General features: G+C 41.3%; 1 protein-coding gene across 3 annotated transcripts in view; it reads right to left on the bottom strand.

Moving 5' to 3' along the window:
• Positions 1 to 5,610: 5,610 nt before the first annotated feature.
• The window catches only part of TPST1 (tyrosylprotein sulfotransferase 1), a 116,864-nt gene continuing 106,480 nt past the window's right edge, over positions 5,611 to 15,994 (bottom strand). For 2 of the 3 annotated variants that reach the window (XM_059897827.1, XM_059897828.1), the window contains exons 4-6: positions 12,315 to 12,365; positions 8,821 to 8,867; positions 5,611 to 6,186 (exon numbers count right to left, since the gene is read on the bottom strand). In XM_059897827.1, the coding sequence (XP_059753810.1) occupies positions 8,850 to 8,867; positions 12,315 to 12,365 (69 nt within the window). In that variant the 3' untranslated portion in view covers positions 5,611 to 6,186; positions 8,821 to 8,849. Of the gene's footprint in view, positions 6,187 to 7,751; positions 8,507 to 8,820; positions 8,868 to 12,314; positions 12,366 to 15,994 lie in introns of those variants that run through there. The other variant, XM_059897829.1, reaches the window with a different exon arrangement.

The following is a 15,994-nucleotide window of genomic DNA, read 5'->3' as shown; positions in this document are numbered from 1 at the left end:
GGGGGCGCTGTTTGGTTTGGAGTACACACTGGTAACCATGGATGTTTTCACTGTGCAAGACGATATGGGCCCCAAAGTCCTCTCATCCCAAGCTCTTTATAGGTAAGCTTTTGATGAATGTTGTTTTGTGTTTTCATTTATTACTTAATTATAATAAAAACAAATAACATAAAATATAGATGCAAAAATAACTCACATCCAACAGCACAAACTAACACAACACTGTAAATCAACTATACTCCAATAAAAATTAATTTTAAAAAATAACTCACATCCAGAATTCGATGAAAATAGTGTTTTATTTATGTGGTTTCAGCATCCCACAGTTGTCCTACCAACTGCTGCCTATTACTCTCTCATCCCTTGTGTCTCTAAGGGAGCTCTTGTTCCAGTCACCTCTGGAAGCATTATGGTCAAACCCCACTGGTGACTGGGTGAGTATCTTGGAGCCATATTCCCAATTTTCCCTCCCATCCCCATGGCCCATTTGTGTGGCATTTCCACTGGTCTATCAGTTCAGGTTTAAGCACTTCACAGTTTAAATATCTATTATTCAATATGATTCCATCAAGTGGAAAAAGAATTTAGCTGCAAATATAATCCCCTGTACCCTGACAAGAAGTACCCTATCTCTTAGTGTCCTCATCTCCTGGGGCCTCTCCACCATTCCACAGCCTTTCTTCCCCCAGGTACCCACATCCACTTAGAAACTGCCTTGGATTTGAGGCTGAGAGTGGCCTGCTTCTCTGAGGCAGTAAGAGAGTATCAGAGAAAAACAACTTGCCATTTGGGGGCTTCCTAGCTGCTAATATTTGTTCTGACATTTGTTTGGAACTGCCAGCTAAGAGTCCTTTGGTGAAACATTAAAATATCCTGAGGCAATAAAGAATTAAAATAATCTATAAGAGTAGGGGTCTGAAAACTTTTTTCTTTTCTTTTTTTAAGGCCGTGCTGCGTGGCATGTGGGATCTTAGTTCCCCGACCGGGAATTGAACCCATGACCCCTCCAGTGGAAGGGCAGAGTCTTAACCACTGAACTGCCAGGGAAGTCCCTGAAAACTTTTTTTGTAAAGGGCCAGAGAGTAAATATTTTTAGCTTAGCAGGCCACAGACTTTGTCTCTACTCAACTCTGCTGCTGTTGAGGAAAAGCTGCCATAGACAAGACATAAGTGATGTCATAGGTTATGTCATAAATTATGTCATAAGACATAAATGGTGTGGTCAGATTTGACCCAATGGCTGTAGTTTACCAACCCCTGTACAAGAGAAATAGATCAATTCTAAGTGCATTGTGATTTTTTCAAATGTGCTCCATCTAAATGTCCTAATAGCTAATACTCAGCTTCATTTCTCCTTTTTTTTTTTTTAATTTTTCTTCTTCTTTTTTTTTTTAACAAACCTTTGTGTTGAGGGTTGACTTTCAATAGATCTCAGCGAGGGAGCTGCTTTGCTACGTACATAACCCCGCAGCTTCATTCCTAATTCAAGTCTCATTTACTCATTTGTGAAGAACCAATAACCAAGTCTTCAGATTATTAACATTACTAATTTTTCATCAAAAGAAGTAGCTAAATGAGACTTACCAGAAAATAAATGAACTGCAAGTCCACGTTAAGTCTCACTAGATGGGTAGCCTTGGGTAAGTCACAGCACTACTCTAGACCCCCCGATTTTATCTCTAAGATTAGGCCGGTTCAATCTCGATGTCTCTCTTTTAAAAAACTCTCATTGTTTTTCACTTTTTTACTTAAAGTAATTCATGCTGATCGTAGCACATCTAGAAAACAGAGTTAAGCACAAAGAAAATAAGAATCCCCAAAACTCCACCACGAAGAGATAACAAGGGACACTGGCACATGTCCTTTCTGTTTTCCATCAATTTAGTGACTCTAGTTTTCTGTCTACCCTTTCAATCATAAAAGTGGGAGCACACTAAACAGCTTTGTGATTTCAAATTTCTACTTAATGTAACATGAACATTTTTCCTGTTTGGAAATATTTTTCTACAATATTGTATTAGCTAAAGAGTATTCTGTTACATGGATGTACCATAATTCATTTAACTAAGCCCCCCCTTTTGTTAGTTTTTTTTCCAGTTTTTTGTTTCTATAAACTTCATTGCAACGGACGTCTTTGTAGAGAAAGCTTTGCACACCTTTGTGATATATTTCCCTAATTCTTGCAACTTTTTTAACACTTTTTCATATGTTCAGCAGTTATTCCATGTTTGACCAACAGAGGGCATTTAAGGCTTTCCTTCTCAGGGCAAGGCCATAGCCATTTCTTCAGTATATAACAACAAAAATAGTGGTTTTATTGTGAAAAATGATTCAATTTTGGATGTTCAGTAATAATCAGCAAACTCCAAAGGGAGAATCAAAGTCATTTATTTTTCTGTCTAGCCAGAATCACCGCCCCCCACCCCCCAAAAAAACCCTCAAATGATGAGCTTTGTTAGGACTTAAACCCAAAATGAATAAAAATGATCTTTTGCTCAGAATAACAAAGTGACTGCTCTGCTTTATGCAAAGGCCTAAATTCCCTGCAGAAGACTGTTGGATAGTGACAAACAATCAGGAAAGGGAACTCAATGTTGAAAATACTGACCTTGCCAGAGAAAAGCTCAGACAGCCCCCAGGATCTGTAGCTCCCTAGAAAAACAAATTTGGGCACAACACTGAATGGAGTCCTGCCTAGACTATTACTTACCCATCACCTACTAGCCAGGTTGTCATAGGTAATACTATAGGTTTTGTTAGGTAAGCTTGAAATAATTGTTTTATGTACATTTTTCTTGATTTTCACCAAGACCATAAATTCCCAAGGGCAACAATCTGCCTATACTTCTTAGCACAACAATTATACCTAGCAAATTACTAAGTACAAGGGAGGTATTTAAATAGTTGTCACTCAATGCTAATGACAAGTTTCTATTCTAGTATAAAGATGATTACTGAGAGGTAGAGTGGTGGTTAAGGGTGTAGGCTCCGGAGCCAGGTTGCCTGTACTTGTATTCTGATCCCATCACCTACTAGCTGGTCTAGAAAGCTGGTACTGCCTCCCAAGCCAATGTCTATAAAATGCAGGTAGTGACAGTAGCTACCTCAGACGGTGATTGTGAGAATTAAATGAGTTTAAACATGTAAACTCAGCCACAGGATCTAGACCACGAGAAGCTGTCGATAAATGTTTCTAGAATGATTACGTGGCTAAGTGATTACTAAGATGTTTTTCTCTCATTTAAAAATTCTATGATTCTTCATGGATGATGCTATCTCCAGCCTCCTCCTGCAGCCACTGAGGACGCCGGCCTCTCCCTGGCTCCACGGGCTCACCCGCTGGCTGCAGCCATGGCTGTGCTGGCCCTGGGCAGCTCTCTGATCTTCACAGGCAACACATCTACCCTGGTCCCTTACCCAGTCATCAATTTTTATTTATTTATTTGTTTATTTTTTAATATATATTTATTTATTTATTTACTTATTTTTGGCTGTGCTGGGTCTTCGTTTCTGTGCGAGGGCTTTCTCTAGTTGCGGCAAGTGGGGGCCGCTCTTCATCGCGGTGCGTGGGCCCCTCACTATCGCGGCCTCTCTTGTTGTGGAGCACAGGCTCCAGACGCGCAGGCTCAGTAGTTGTGGCGCACGGGCCCAGCTGCTCCGCGGCATGTGGGATCCTCCCAGACCAGGACCGGAACCCGTGTCCCCTGCACTGGCAGGCAGATTCTCAACCACTGCACCACCAGGGAAGCCCTATTTAATTTTTTAAAAATATTTATTTATTTAATTTTTGGCTGCGTCGGGTCTTAATTGCGGCACTTGGGATCTGCGGTGCGTGGGCCCTTCCTTGCAGCGCGTGGGCTCCAGACTGTGCGGGCTCAGTAGTTGCAGCACACGGGCTCAGTAGTTGCGGCACGCGGGCTCAGTAGTTGTGGCGCGCGGGCTTAGTTGCCCCGCGGCATGTGGGATCTTAGTTCCCCAACCAGGGATTGAACCCACGTCCCCTGCATTGGAAGGCGGATTCTTAACCACTGGGCCACCAGGGAAATCCCCCAGTTACCAATTTTTTAATTTTACTCCAGGTATCTTTCATTTGTCTGACAGGAATTCCATTTGATTCCATCAAATCACAATATCTCACAAATATAGTCATCTTCCTACAGGTGTTCTAAGATGTCACATGGAACATAAATGCTTTGCTTCGCAGGGCTCAAGAGAAATGTGCTCAGACCAGAAAGAAGGCTTTGTGAAGGAGGGAATGTCAACAGGGAGGGAGATATCACAGCATCTGCTTCTCCGGGCCAGTTGTGCAGTGGTTTCTTCTTTCCTGAGTCAGCCGTTTTTGTGCGGTGGTTCTCTGCCCTCTTCCTATTCCAGTACATTCCCACTCATGACAGTGGAGTCTCCAGGGGTGGGCAGGCGTAGGGAATAAAAATCCTTATGTTCACCTAGGGGTGAGTATTGGAGTCAAGCTGGGTTATAGTTTAGAAATGTCCTCGCCTCCCATTCTGATAGGCTCTAGAGGGACATGTGACCTCCTCCCTACAATGCTGGTAACATAAGACTAACACAGGAAATAAGCAAAAAACCAAAACCAAAAACAAATTATGTTATGCTGAAGCTGATTTTATTGCTATCTGGAGGCTGGAGCAGTAACTAGAGCAGTAACAAGAAATGGGACTTAAGACAGCTGAGCCCTTAACAGGGCTGGGATTTCCCAGGGAGAGGGGAGAGGGTTTAGGTTTCTGGGCATCTGGAAGAAGCAGAAAGCAGAGTGTAAGGAGACAGGGAAGAGGTGTACTGTTCACAAGGGGGTGGTAAGGCCACACTGCAGAGACAGAACAGTTTAGATGTAATGTGTGAGGCATCAGAGAATCAAAGAAGGTTTTTGAACAAAAGAGTGACTTAAGACACAGTGCTGAACAAAGGATTGATGTGGCAGCAGTATTCATTTTCAGTTGAAGGGGACATGGCTAGGGGCGTGGAGCGGAAAGAAGGATACTAGAGTCAGGCTTAGATACCAGGTCACCACTGTGGCACTAGCTGAGGGGCCTTGTGTACGTGACTTGACCTGGCTGAGCCTCTGTTTCTTCATCTGAAAATGATATGTTAGAAGTTTCCGTCTGGGAGGATTAATCATTTACTAAATATTTTACTAGGTTCTTACAATGTGCCAGACACTCTGCTAGGTGTCAGGGGTACAAAAAAGGACAAGAAAAGACATAGTCTCTGTCTTCCAGGGACTTACCATCTAGTATAAGAGATAGACAATTTAAGAAGTCAAGAAACATTAAAAACCGCAAAGTGTGATAAGGTGATATTGTGAATAAGGTAGGCAGGAAGGGGATCAGGGAAAGTCTTTCTGAGGAATTAGAATTTATGGAGACCAGAGAATTGAGAAGGAAATAGAAGAACAGGAGTCTGAGACAAAAGGATGGTAGCAGGTCTCTCTGAAATAAATTATAGCAAAAACCTCACTAAGAAATTATGATGTATAGAGGGGAATATCTAAAATACAGCAACTGAAGAAACTGTGGTTTATCAGATCATTATCTGATAGGTCTTATTGCTTCTCAGAAATCACAGTAATGAAAACATGTAAACTACCAGTGCTTCACATTTAAAGCTTTTATTTTGAAAAATAAAATACAAAAGTCATCAAGTTGTAAATGTATGTGGTAATTCCTCAACGTCTCAGAAACAATACAATGAATTATTTAAATAATTAAGATATTTAATATTATCCACATCAATACATTTAAACAGGTACAAGTGTTCTACAAAACATTAGAACATGTACAGACAACCTATTCCAAGATGAAACTGCCCAATTTTGCTGACAGAATCCCATCTTTAAACCCTCCCCTTGAAAACAAAGTTTGTAATTTCGTAAGAAAAGATGAGGACCAGAGCAGTTTTAAGAGAAAGCACACATCCTCTCTGGGCTCCTTCTCCACAGGGCCGTGCCCGTAATCAGGATCAAGAGCACTGTACTCGGGAAGAAGCAGGTCACTCAGGAGGGTCTGAATGTGTGCTGACATCCCACCCTCTCAGTGGGAGGAGACTGGCAAATGAGAAGGAGATTCGGGCCATGGTACATATACTCCACTGATCTCAGCAGGGGACAGCCAGTCCTAGAAACAGCCAGTCCTAGAAACTTCTCTGCTGCTGAAAAGGCAGCAGTCTTCCCTAGGGCAAACAAACAGAATGTGTTACAGGTATGCAGTCAGTTTGTTCTCCCCTGCACGACACCGCCTCCTTTCCAGCTGTGGGCCTGGCACAAGCCAGGTAGACAGGTAGGGGGATGGACCATTATGAGAACAGCTGCCTCAGAAGGACTACCAGAGAGGCACACTCTCCCTCAGTCTGGGATACTTTTAGATGCCTGCCAGTAGCTTCGATGTGCACCACAAAAGGATGGCAGCCAAAGCAAGGGCTGTTCCTGCCCTTTCTTTCTTTTCTTTTTTTAAAAAATATTTATTTATTTATTTATTATTAATTAATTAATTAATTAATTAATTAATTTATTTATTTTGGCTGTGTGGGGTCTTCGTTTCTGTGCGAGGGCTTTCTCTAGTTGCGGCAAGTGAGGGCCACTCTTCATCGCGGTGCGCGGGCCTCTCACTATCGTGGCCTCTCTTGTTGCGGAGCACAGGCTCCAGACGCGCAGGCTCAGTAGTTGTGGCTCACGGGCCTAGTTGCTCCGCGGCATGTGGGATCTTCCCAGACCAGGGCTCGAACCCGTGTCCCCTGCATTGGCAGGCAGATTCTCAACCACTGCGCCACCAGGGAAGCCTGCCCATTTCTAAATGACTGCAACTGTCATCTGCAATTGAAGCTACTGCAGGGGCACTGACAGGGACATCAAATGTCCAGGGGTCGAACATGCTGACTCAGTATGAAAAAGTGGATACTGAGATTCTTTAAAGGAAGCTTTAGGAAACACAGTGACTGTCGTTCATATGCCAAAGGGATCCAAAAGACAAGAGAAAGACTACGATTTGTCTTGGGACGCTTTGATGTCTTCCTAGCTTCTCCCGAGTCCTTCTCTCATTGCACGTGGGCACCTTCAAGCCTCACAAGCAAACAAGGATGAAATGCTGCTGTGGAGGCCACTCAAGGCTGGAGTCAACTGACACTGCATTCTGTCTTGTAAAACAGCTGGTCAGTAATGAATCCCTGTATGCATGTTTCCAGGAGGGAATTTATCTACACTTTTGAAAGTATTTTTGAATAAACAAAATTATCCAAGGCCTGATAACGGCTGTTATACCTGTATGCCCATCGAGGTGAAGTCTACATTTAGCATTTGCTTCTTAGCAAAAAAGGCAATCATAATTCCTAAAACCTATGAATATTATTAACTTACTGCCATCCGTGATTTTGACATGGCATAGCAGCGTTCATATGCTTTTTCTATCTATAATCTATTAGCACACAGCAAGTCATAAAAACCTCTTATTCAAATCATATTATTCAATCTCAATTTTCTCAACAGCAGAAGAGGAATAATATCACCTACTTGCCAGAGTGGTTTGAAACTTGAATGAAATCATTCATATATATATATATATATATATATATATATATATATATATGAATAATATATATATTTATTATAGATATCATATAATATATCCTGTATCATTTATATACTATATATATATATGATGCTTGGTATTTTACACCTGGTATGGAGTACACACTCAATACATGGTTAATATATAAAATAAAAATAAAACAGCAAACAAAACTATAAGAAAAAAACAGATTTTATTTTTTACTTTTTTATAATAGGTTTTCTTTTTACATTTTATTTTAGTATTTTATTTTATTTTACTTTATTTATTTTTTTTCCCACACTGCACGGCTGCAGAACCTTACTTCCCCGACCAGGGATCGAACCCTGCCCCCTGCAGTGGAAGCACGGAGCCCTAACCCCTTGGCTGCTAGGGAATTCCCAGGAAAAATCATATTTTAAAGAAAGCTTTTCAAGTTCCAAATGATCTAAGGCATAACCAAAATATTCAGAGCAAAACAGAATCTTAAGAAAGTGTGGGATAGGGGTGTGAGGTCTGAGCAGCCATGTCAGGAGGTCTAGGTTCAGAAACCAGCCTTGTCACTAATTGGCTGGTATCCCTGGACATGCACCTGATGATTACTCAGATAGAAAGGGCCAATAAGTCCTGCTCCACACTGTAGCCTTTAACTACAACGAGACAACATAGGTTACAAACATTAAGACATCATAATGCATTAACATCAGCAAGGTTGAAAAACCAACCAGGCAACTCCCGAAAATATTAGCGCAAAAACATCTGCACATCCAGCACACAGAGGAAGCAGTACAGGGTGGTGAAAGAATCCCTGGCTGGATGTCAGGAGACGGTGCTCTTTAGCCTTGGGTTTTTCCGACCTATGATGTGACCTTGACAAATCCTCTCTCTAGGATCAGTTTCCTTATCAGTAAACAGGTGGTTGAGGTTGATGGTCTTCAGGTTTCTTTCAGCTAAAATATTTTATCATTTTAAACCCCTCCTCATACTGAAAATAATAACTAACACTGTTTGAGTGCTTACTATGTGCCAGGCTTCTGGCAGACGTTATCATGGTTAATTCTACCACTCTCTTATTAACATTGTCCTCATTTTACAGATGTAGAAACTAAGACACAGAGAAGTTAAGTAACTAGCTCAATGCCACACATAGCCGAGATTCCAAAGCAGGTGAACTAACCCCAGGGCTGTGCCCTCCACCTGCCACGCTGCCTCCCGAGAGCCTAAGCAGTGAAACCCAAAGACCCAGCAATGTCCCCAACCTCACCTCAAGTATGCAAGAGGTTCCTGGCTCTGCTATTCCACTTGCTCAGTCTGTGGAAGGAAGCAAAAGATGTTTTAACGTTGGTTAGCATGAGAAGTGACTGCTCTCATCAAAATATCAGGTGTAGCTTGCAGGCTGTGATCAGAGACTTTCTAATGAATTCCATCTGCTACTGTTGTATAATAAAGAAGATGACTGGTCTTTGGCTCTCGTTCCTGGTAGGGAGACTCTAAATCCTTGGAATTTTCCAGGTAACAGGAGTGTCTTTATTATTCATGAGCCCCTTAGATCATACCTGAGTTTCTGCTAAGAGATGAGATGACTCAGGATGGGGGCTGGTCACCAGGAAGACCAACCTGTGATTTGAGGGTTGGGGCTCTGAGTCAGCCCAGCTTCTGGGAAGGGGACGATGACTGGGGATTGAGTCCAATTCCATGCCAATGAGTCAATCAGTCATGCCTATGTACTTAGACTTCAGTAAAAACTCTGGATGCCGAAGTTCAGTGGAGCGCCCTGGTTGGTGAACACGCTGATGTGTTCTGAGAAGTACACTGATTCCACAGGGAATGGGCACAGAAACTCTGAGTCTGAGACTCTCCCAGACCTTGTCCTATGTGTCTCTTCATTTGGCTGGTCTTGAATTGTTTCCTTTATAATAAAACTATCTTTTTTTTTTTGGCCACACCGTGTGGCTTGCGGGATCTTAGTTTCCCCACCAGGGATCGAATCCGGGCCCCCGGCAGTGGAAGTGCAGAGTCCTAACCACTGGACGCCAGGGAATTCCCAAGACTATAATCTTAAATATAGCACTTTCCTGAGTTCTGTCAGAATTCTAGCTAAATGTAATCCTGAGAGTTCTGTGGGCTTCAGTTTTCTCATGTATTAGACATTAAATCAAAGCCTTTTATAGGCTTTTTTCTAGTATGTGTGTGATACATTAAATGAAACTAACCAGAACGGGGCTTGAAGTGCCTATATTAAGTCTTTTGCCCAATTTTTTGTTACCTTTTCCTTATTTATTTGTAGGAATTCTCTATACTGATGAATCTTTTGTTTCAAAAATTTCCCCCCCTTAAGGTATCCTTTTTTACTGTCTTTATGATGCTTTCTAATAAGTAAACGTTCTCAATTTTAATGTAGTCCAAATTCTCCATTTTAAAATTAATGATCCATAAAAAGAAACAAAATTGAGTTATTTGTAGTGAGGTGGATGGACCTAGAGTCTGTCATACAGAGTGAAGTAAGTCAGAAAGAGAAAAACAAATACCATATGCTAACACATATATATGGAATCTAAAAAAAAAATGGTTTTGAAGAACCTAGGGGCAGGACAGGAATAATGATGCAGATGTAGAGAATGGACTTGAGGACACAGGGAGGGGGAAGGGTAAGCTGGGACAAAGTGAGAGAGTGGTATGGACTAATATATACACTACCAAATGTAAAATAGATAGCTAGTGGGAAGCAGCCGCATAACACAGGGAGATTAGCTCCGTGCTTTGTGACCACCTAGAGGGGTGGGATAGGGAGGGTGGAGACGCAACAGGGAGGAGATATGGGGATATATGTATATGTACAGCTGATTCACTTTGTTATAAAGCAGAAACTAACACACCACTGTAAAGCAATTATACTCCAATAAAGATGTTTAAATAAATAAATTAATTAAATTAAGTTAATGATCAGTATTTTTTATAACTCACTTAAGAAATCCCTCCCTCTTAAGGTCATGAAGATATTCTCCTTTATTGCCTCCTAGAAACTTTATTATTTTGCCTTTCACATTTAGGCCTATAATCAACCTGGAAATGATTTTTATGTATGCTGTGAAGCAGGGGTGTCCCTTTAGTTTTAGTCTCAAATTCCCTTTCTTGACTCCTTCAGACTTACTATGCAAAACGGCCTTTGGATTTGACATTTCTTCAAGACTCTGCCTCTTGGATTATTCTCTGGCTCCAGTTACCATAGCCTGTAAGTGAGTGACAACTTGTTCACGAATCCATCCAGGTTTCTAGCACATCTTGCCCAGCCAAGGCTCAGGGCCCCTGTGCCCCTTTGTCTGCAAAAGTTGATCAGAGTCTTTTGGATAGATAAGGAGTTCCTTTGAGAAGATCTTTTTTTTTTCTCTGACTCTTGAGGCCTTATTTCAATTTCTCACACATAAAAGTAATTCAGTAGACATTTGTTGAATAAATGAATGAATGGATGGATTAAAATTAAATATATGTTAATAAGCATATACCATGAAAGTAGTTTAAAATACTCAAGTAATATGTATCAGTTATTGATGGTTGTTATGAGACAAGGATCTGAGAAGACAGAGCCTTCAATCCTGGTGTGAGACACAGCTGCTCTTACAGAGAAGCCCATGTATTCTAGGCTTGCTTTAGGCAACACGACTTCACACAATCTGCGAGGTTCCCCTCAACAACCCAGATCTGGAACACTTTTAGAAACTGAGTTCAGTGCTGGGTCTTCATTTCCTATTAACAAGCGAATCACTGATAGCAGCAGCCTGGAGGCAACATGTATTATCACCATGCTGGACAGGGAAGTCTTCTGCTGGACTCAGGCTGTAGTCATTGATTTCTTCCCACTACTACATAGGAATGGCAGGTGATGCGCTCACGCAGGACACTCTGGGCTACTCTAGGCCTGTCGGCCGTAACATCACCTATTTCTCTTCAACTCAAGAAACAATATTGGAATCCAAGCAAGTGACAGTGTGACATTACAAGGAGAACTCTGGATCTGTTTGAATTAATTTTTTAAAAAGTAGAAGTTATAAACTTCAAACTCATACCATCCATTACCAACTTGGGGGACTTAGCAGTTGAGGGCCAATGGCTGTGTGTATAATGTATTCACAAGTCTTCTAGGCTCCAAATGAGAAAAATGAAAAGGCCATGGATGTACATGTAATAAGAACAAAGGGTAGCTGTACATTTTTATTTCAAGTTAGGTCTCAGAAGCCTGGAGCAGATTCACCAAGGCAGGCTCCTTATATGTGGAATACTGTGTGGCTTGTGAGCGACCTCAAGCAATCAGATTTTAGTTATCAATAAAGTATTTCCCTACTTTTGGAAGACACTGAGCCCTCTGAAATTCAGACTGTGTTAAATTGTTAAATTTAACAAATCTGCTTAACACAGATTGTTAAAACCAACAATTACCAGAAGCCAGTCTTTCTGTCTTTTTTTTTGTTTTTTAACATCTTTTTTGGAGTATAATTGCTTTACAATGGTGTGTTAGTTTCTGCTTTATAACAAAGTGAATCAGCTATACATATACATATATCCTCACATATCCTCCCTCTGGCGTCTCCCTCCCACCCTCCCTATCCCACCCCTCTAGGTGGTCACAAAGCACTGAGCTGATCTCCCTGCAGAAGCCAGTCTTTCTACCACCAGCACATAGCATTATCTCTTTGAAAAGATTACTTCAATGCAAGAGCCAATCTATTATTGTGTATCAAGAGGAGGAAGCAGACACAGTACCTGAGGTTTTCCTTTAAGAAATTCAGGTAGCTGAAATTCTCCTTTATAGACCTGGAAAAACAAAGCCAAGTATGAGTTTAAGGAAACAGGTACTGTCATCATCACTTTGGGATGCTTGCAAGGACTGATAGTGGATGGGTTCACTGCTTCATTCTTGGCAAGTTGTTTTTTTTTTTTTTTAAATTATAGGGACAGGAGATGGATCACTAGGGGTGAGAGGAGGGTGTTTAAATTTATTTATTTATTTATTTTTGGCTGCGTTGGGTCTTCGTTGCTGTGCGCAAGCTTTCTCTAGTTGTGGCAAGCGGGGGCCACTCTTCATCGCGGTGCGTGGGCCTCCCACTATCGCGGCCTCTCTTGTTGCGGAGCACAGGCTCCAGACGCGCAGGCTCAGTAACTGTGGCTCACGGGCCCAGGTGCTCCGCAGCATATGGGATCTTCCCAGACCAGGGCTCGAACCCGTGTCCCCTGCATTGGCAAGCAGATTCTCAACCACTGCGCCACCAGGGAAGCCCCTTGTCAAGTTTTAGAATGGGAGGGAAGCCCGTCAGTTCAGAAGCAGCCTGAGTTGAGGACTGAGTGAAATCCCTATTCACTCTGACCCCACCTGCTCTACTGTTGCCTGGGTGCTCCCAAATTGTGGGCTGGCTGGGAGAGGGCGTAGAGTCTCTGAAGAAGAAAGAAAAGCATCCTAACATTCCAAGTTCCAATCATTTTAGCTGAGAGAGAAAGCAAGCCCTAGGCCTTCTCTCTCCAGCAACCAACACAGAATTCACATAATTTAGGAATAGGCTCCTCCTGATTTCCTTCTGACATCTCCAACCTTACAACTCTGGATTTAATTCAGCTTTACTTTTCTTAATGTACCCAATATTCCCATAATAATTTGAATATTAGGTGGTTCTTAAAATGATACATACTTTTAACCTTATAAAATCTTATAATCAAAAACTTACTCTTTTCAACATATAAAATTATGTTTCTAATAGCAGCAATAATTAGGAAATAGTTTTTTAAAAGATGTGTAAGATCTTTACATAGAAAACTATAAAATATTATTGAGAGAAATTAAAAACCAAATAAATAGAGAGACATACCACTTTCAGGGATTGTAACATTCAACATAGTAAAGCTGTCCATTCTCCTCAAAGGATTTCCAATAAAAATTCTAGCATGCTTTTTGGGGTAGGGGTAGGGGTAGGGGTAATTTCAAGCTGACTGTAAAAGTTTTATGGAAATGCATAGGGCCAAGAATAATCAAGATAATCTTAAAAAGAACAAAGTGGAAGGACTTATTCTATCATAATAGAATATTATACAGCTATACATACAAAAAACGCAGCTATAATCAAGACGGTAAGGTTTTGGCACGAAGATAGACAAATATATTAATGAAACAAAATGAAGAGTCCAGAAACAGACCCCCATTTAGAGATAACTCGTTTATGACAAAGGTGGCACTGCAGAGCAGTACAGTTAGAACAAATAAATAAATGTGTTTATGTATATAATGATATACCATACTGCAATTTAAAAAATGAACTACTACTAAACCAACAATGTAGATGAATCCCAACACATAATGATGAGGAGAAACAAGCCAGATCTCAAAAAATAATATACGATTGACACATGTCTCCATTTAAAACTTTTAAAGCTCAAAAATAGGCAAAGCAACTCTGATGTTAGAAATTGGGATACTGTTTACTCTGGGGAGGAGCAGGGTGGTAGTGATTGGGAGGGGGATGAGAGAGGCTTCAGGGTGCTGGTAATTTTCTGTCTTGATATGGGTAGCGATTATAAAGATGTGTTCACTTTGTGATCATTTATTGAGCTATGACTTGGATACTTTTCTCTATGTATGTTATACTTCAATAACAAAACTGAACAAATTAAGCCAGTAGCTTAGGAATTTACTACACTCGCTCTGTCTTGCTCTCTCTTTCACACACACATACACACACACTTTAAGTGCAAAGATATTTGTTTCAACACTGTCAACAACAGAAAAAAACTGGGAACTATTCATGTCAATCAAGAGTGAAGAAGGTCTCCATCAACTGCTGGACTCGAGAAACTACAGGAAGAAACTATGGATTGTCACTGGGGAGAGAGTCACTGGGTAGCCCCTCAGAGCACAAAGAAATCTTCTAAATGGTGAATACTAAAGCCTAGAAACCTAAAGGATTTTTACGTGGTTATAAGATGACTGATCCACTTCTAAAAGTAGCAGTATTCCTTCTGAGATTGAGAGAATGAATGCACTGTTTTCCTGTCTCTTTCTCTGCAATTTCTGAAACCTGGTCTATTCTTTAGGGTCTCTGCTACAGTTCTAGGAAGGCTAAATTAAAGCAGAGAGAAGAGGCTTATGCATAAGATATTTCTTTAGACATGCATCGCACTGGAAGCTGAGGTGAGTGCAGGATAACAACAATGCAGCTGCTAGGAGTGTCTCGAAACCTTCACACCCTCAAAGAGTCCCAGGTCACTGGAGGGCTGGCCTAACTGCTCCCTGAAGAATCTGCATGTCAGAATCCTGTTTGCTTTACCCCAGCACCACAGTCCAGAGATTGTTCCAGCTTTCTTCATTTCCCCCCAGTTTTACTGAGATATAATTGACATATAACACTGTATTACTGTTTCAGCTTTCTGATGTAGGAAGTGTGTGTGTATATCATGTTAACACTGACTTCCACTGTGCCTGTCTCCACTATCTGTGGGACAAGCAGACACTATATCCAAAGCAGGGGCTCAAGCCATTAGAATAGGTTTTTTGTTTTTGCTTTTTACCAGATTCTCAAGTGTCTTTCCTTCTCCCTCTACTCAGGGAACTGAGTCCCAACCCCCATCCTCCAAGCCTCTAAGCATAAGCTGCCCAGGCCTAGGGTCCTGTGCCTTGGCTCCTTTACCGAACCAGAACAAGTGTGTTTGCCCCAGTGCCTCTTCCAGTGTTAGTGGGTTTGGTCCCTAAGAAACTTTTCTTATATTCCTCACATCCTCTCAGAAACCAACTCTCCTCTCTCTTAGCTAGCCTCTTCTGCTAGAATTCAAGCAGAAGGTTCAACGCAAGGCCACGGGGTCATACAGCTAGTCAGCGGCAGAGTGAGGCTCAGAAGGCCCTGGCTCAGCCCATTATATTAGCCCAATGAGCATGGCCCATTATACCACGCTCTTTGCATTTTACTACTATTAGCAAATCTGACTGTTACATTTTCCCTTCTCTTTTTGGTTTGTTGTAAGGCATGACAGAAAATACGAGTGGGAACATTAAATATTACAAGTGTCTTCCAGAAATCAACAGTTCCAGAGAGGTAAGGCTTATATGAAGGGGGGAAAAAACCAAAACCTTAAATATGTGATGTTACAAATGTAATAAAAAAAAAGGGGGGGGTTCAGGATAAGACATCAGACAAAAGGCTCAATCAAAAAATAAGTGGGAAGCTGTCTCCTCTCATTATCCTTTAGGGAAAAAATGCTTCAAAAGTTAGGAACTACAGTACTGACAAAAAGAACACTTTCTACTGACAAAGCAGTTCCTATTTAGTGCAGGAAACCAAGTATGGCATCACTTAATAAAAACAGCAAAGTTGGGAGTGGAATTTCCTCTGGCTAAAGGAACAGTGTTTCTGGACATACTAATCTCTGGTACTAATGAACTGAGGATTTTGCTAGACAGAAAT

Source organism: Balaenoptera ricei, chromosome 15 (genome assembly GCF_028023285.1).
Source record: "Balaenoptera ricei isolate mBalRic1 chromosome 15, mBalRic1.hap2, whole genome shotgun sequence".
Taxonomy (NCBI): domain Eukaryota; kingdom Metazoa; phylum Chordata; class Mammalia; order Artiodactyla; family Balaenopteridae; genus Balaenoptera; species Balaenoptera ricei.
This window is presented reverse-complemented; position numbering and strand designations above follow the sequence as displayed.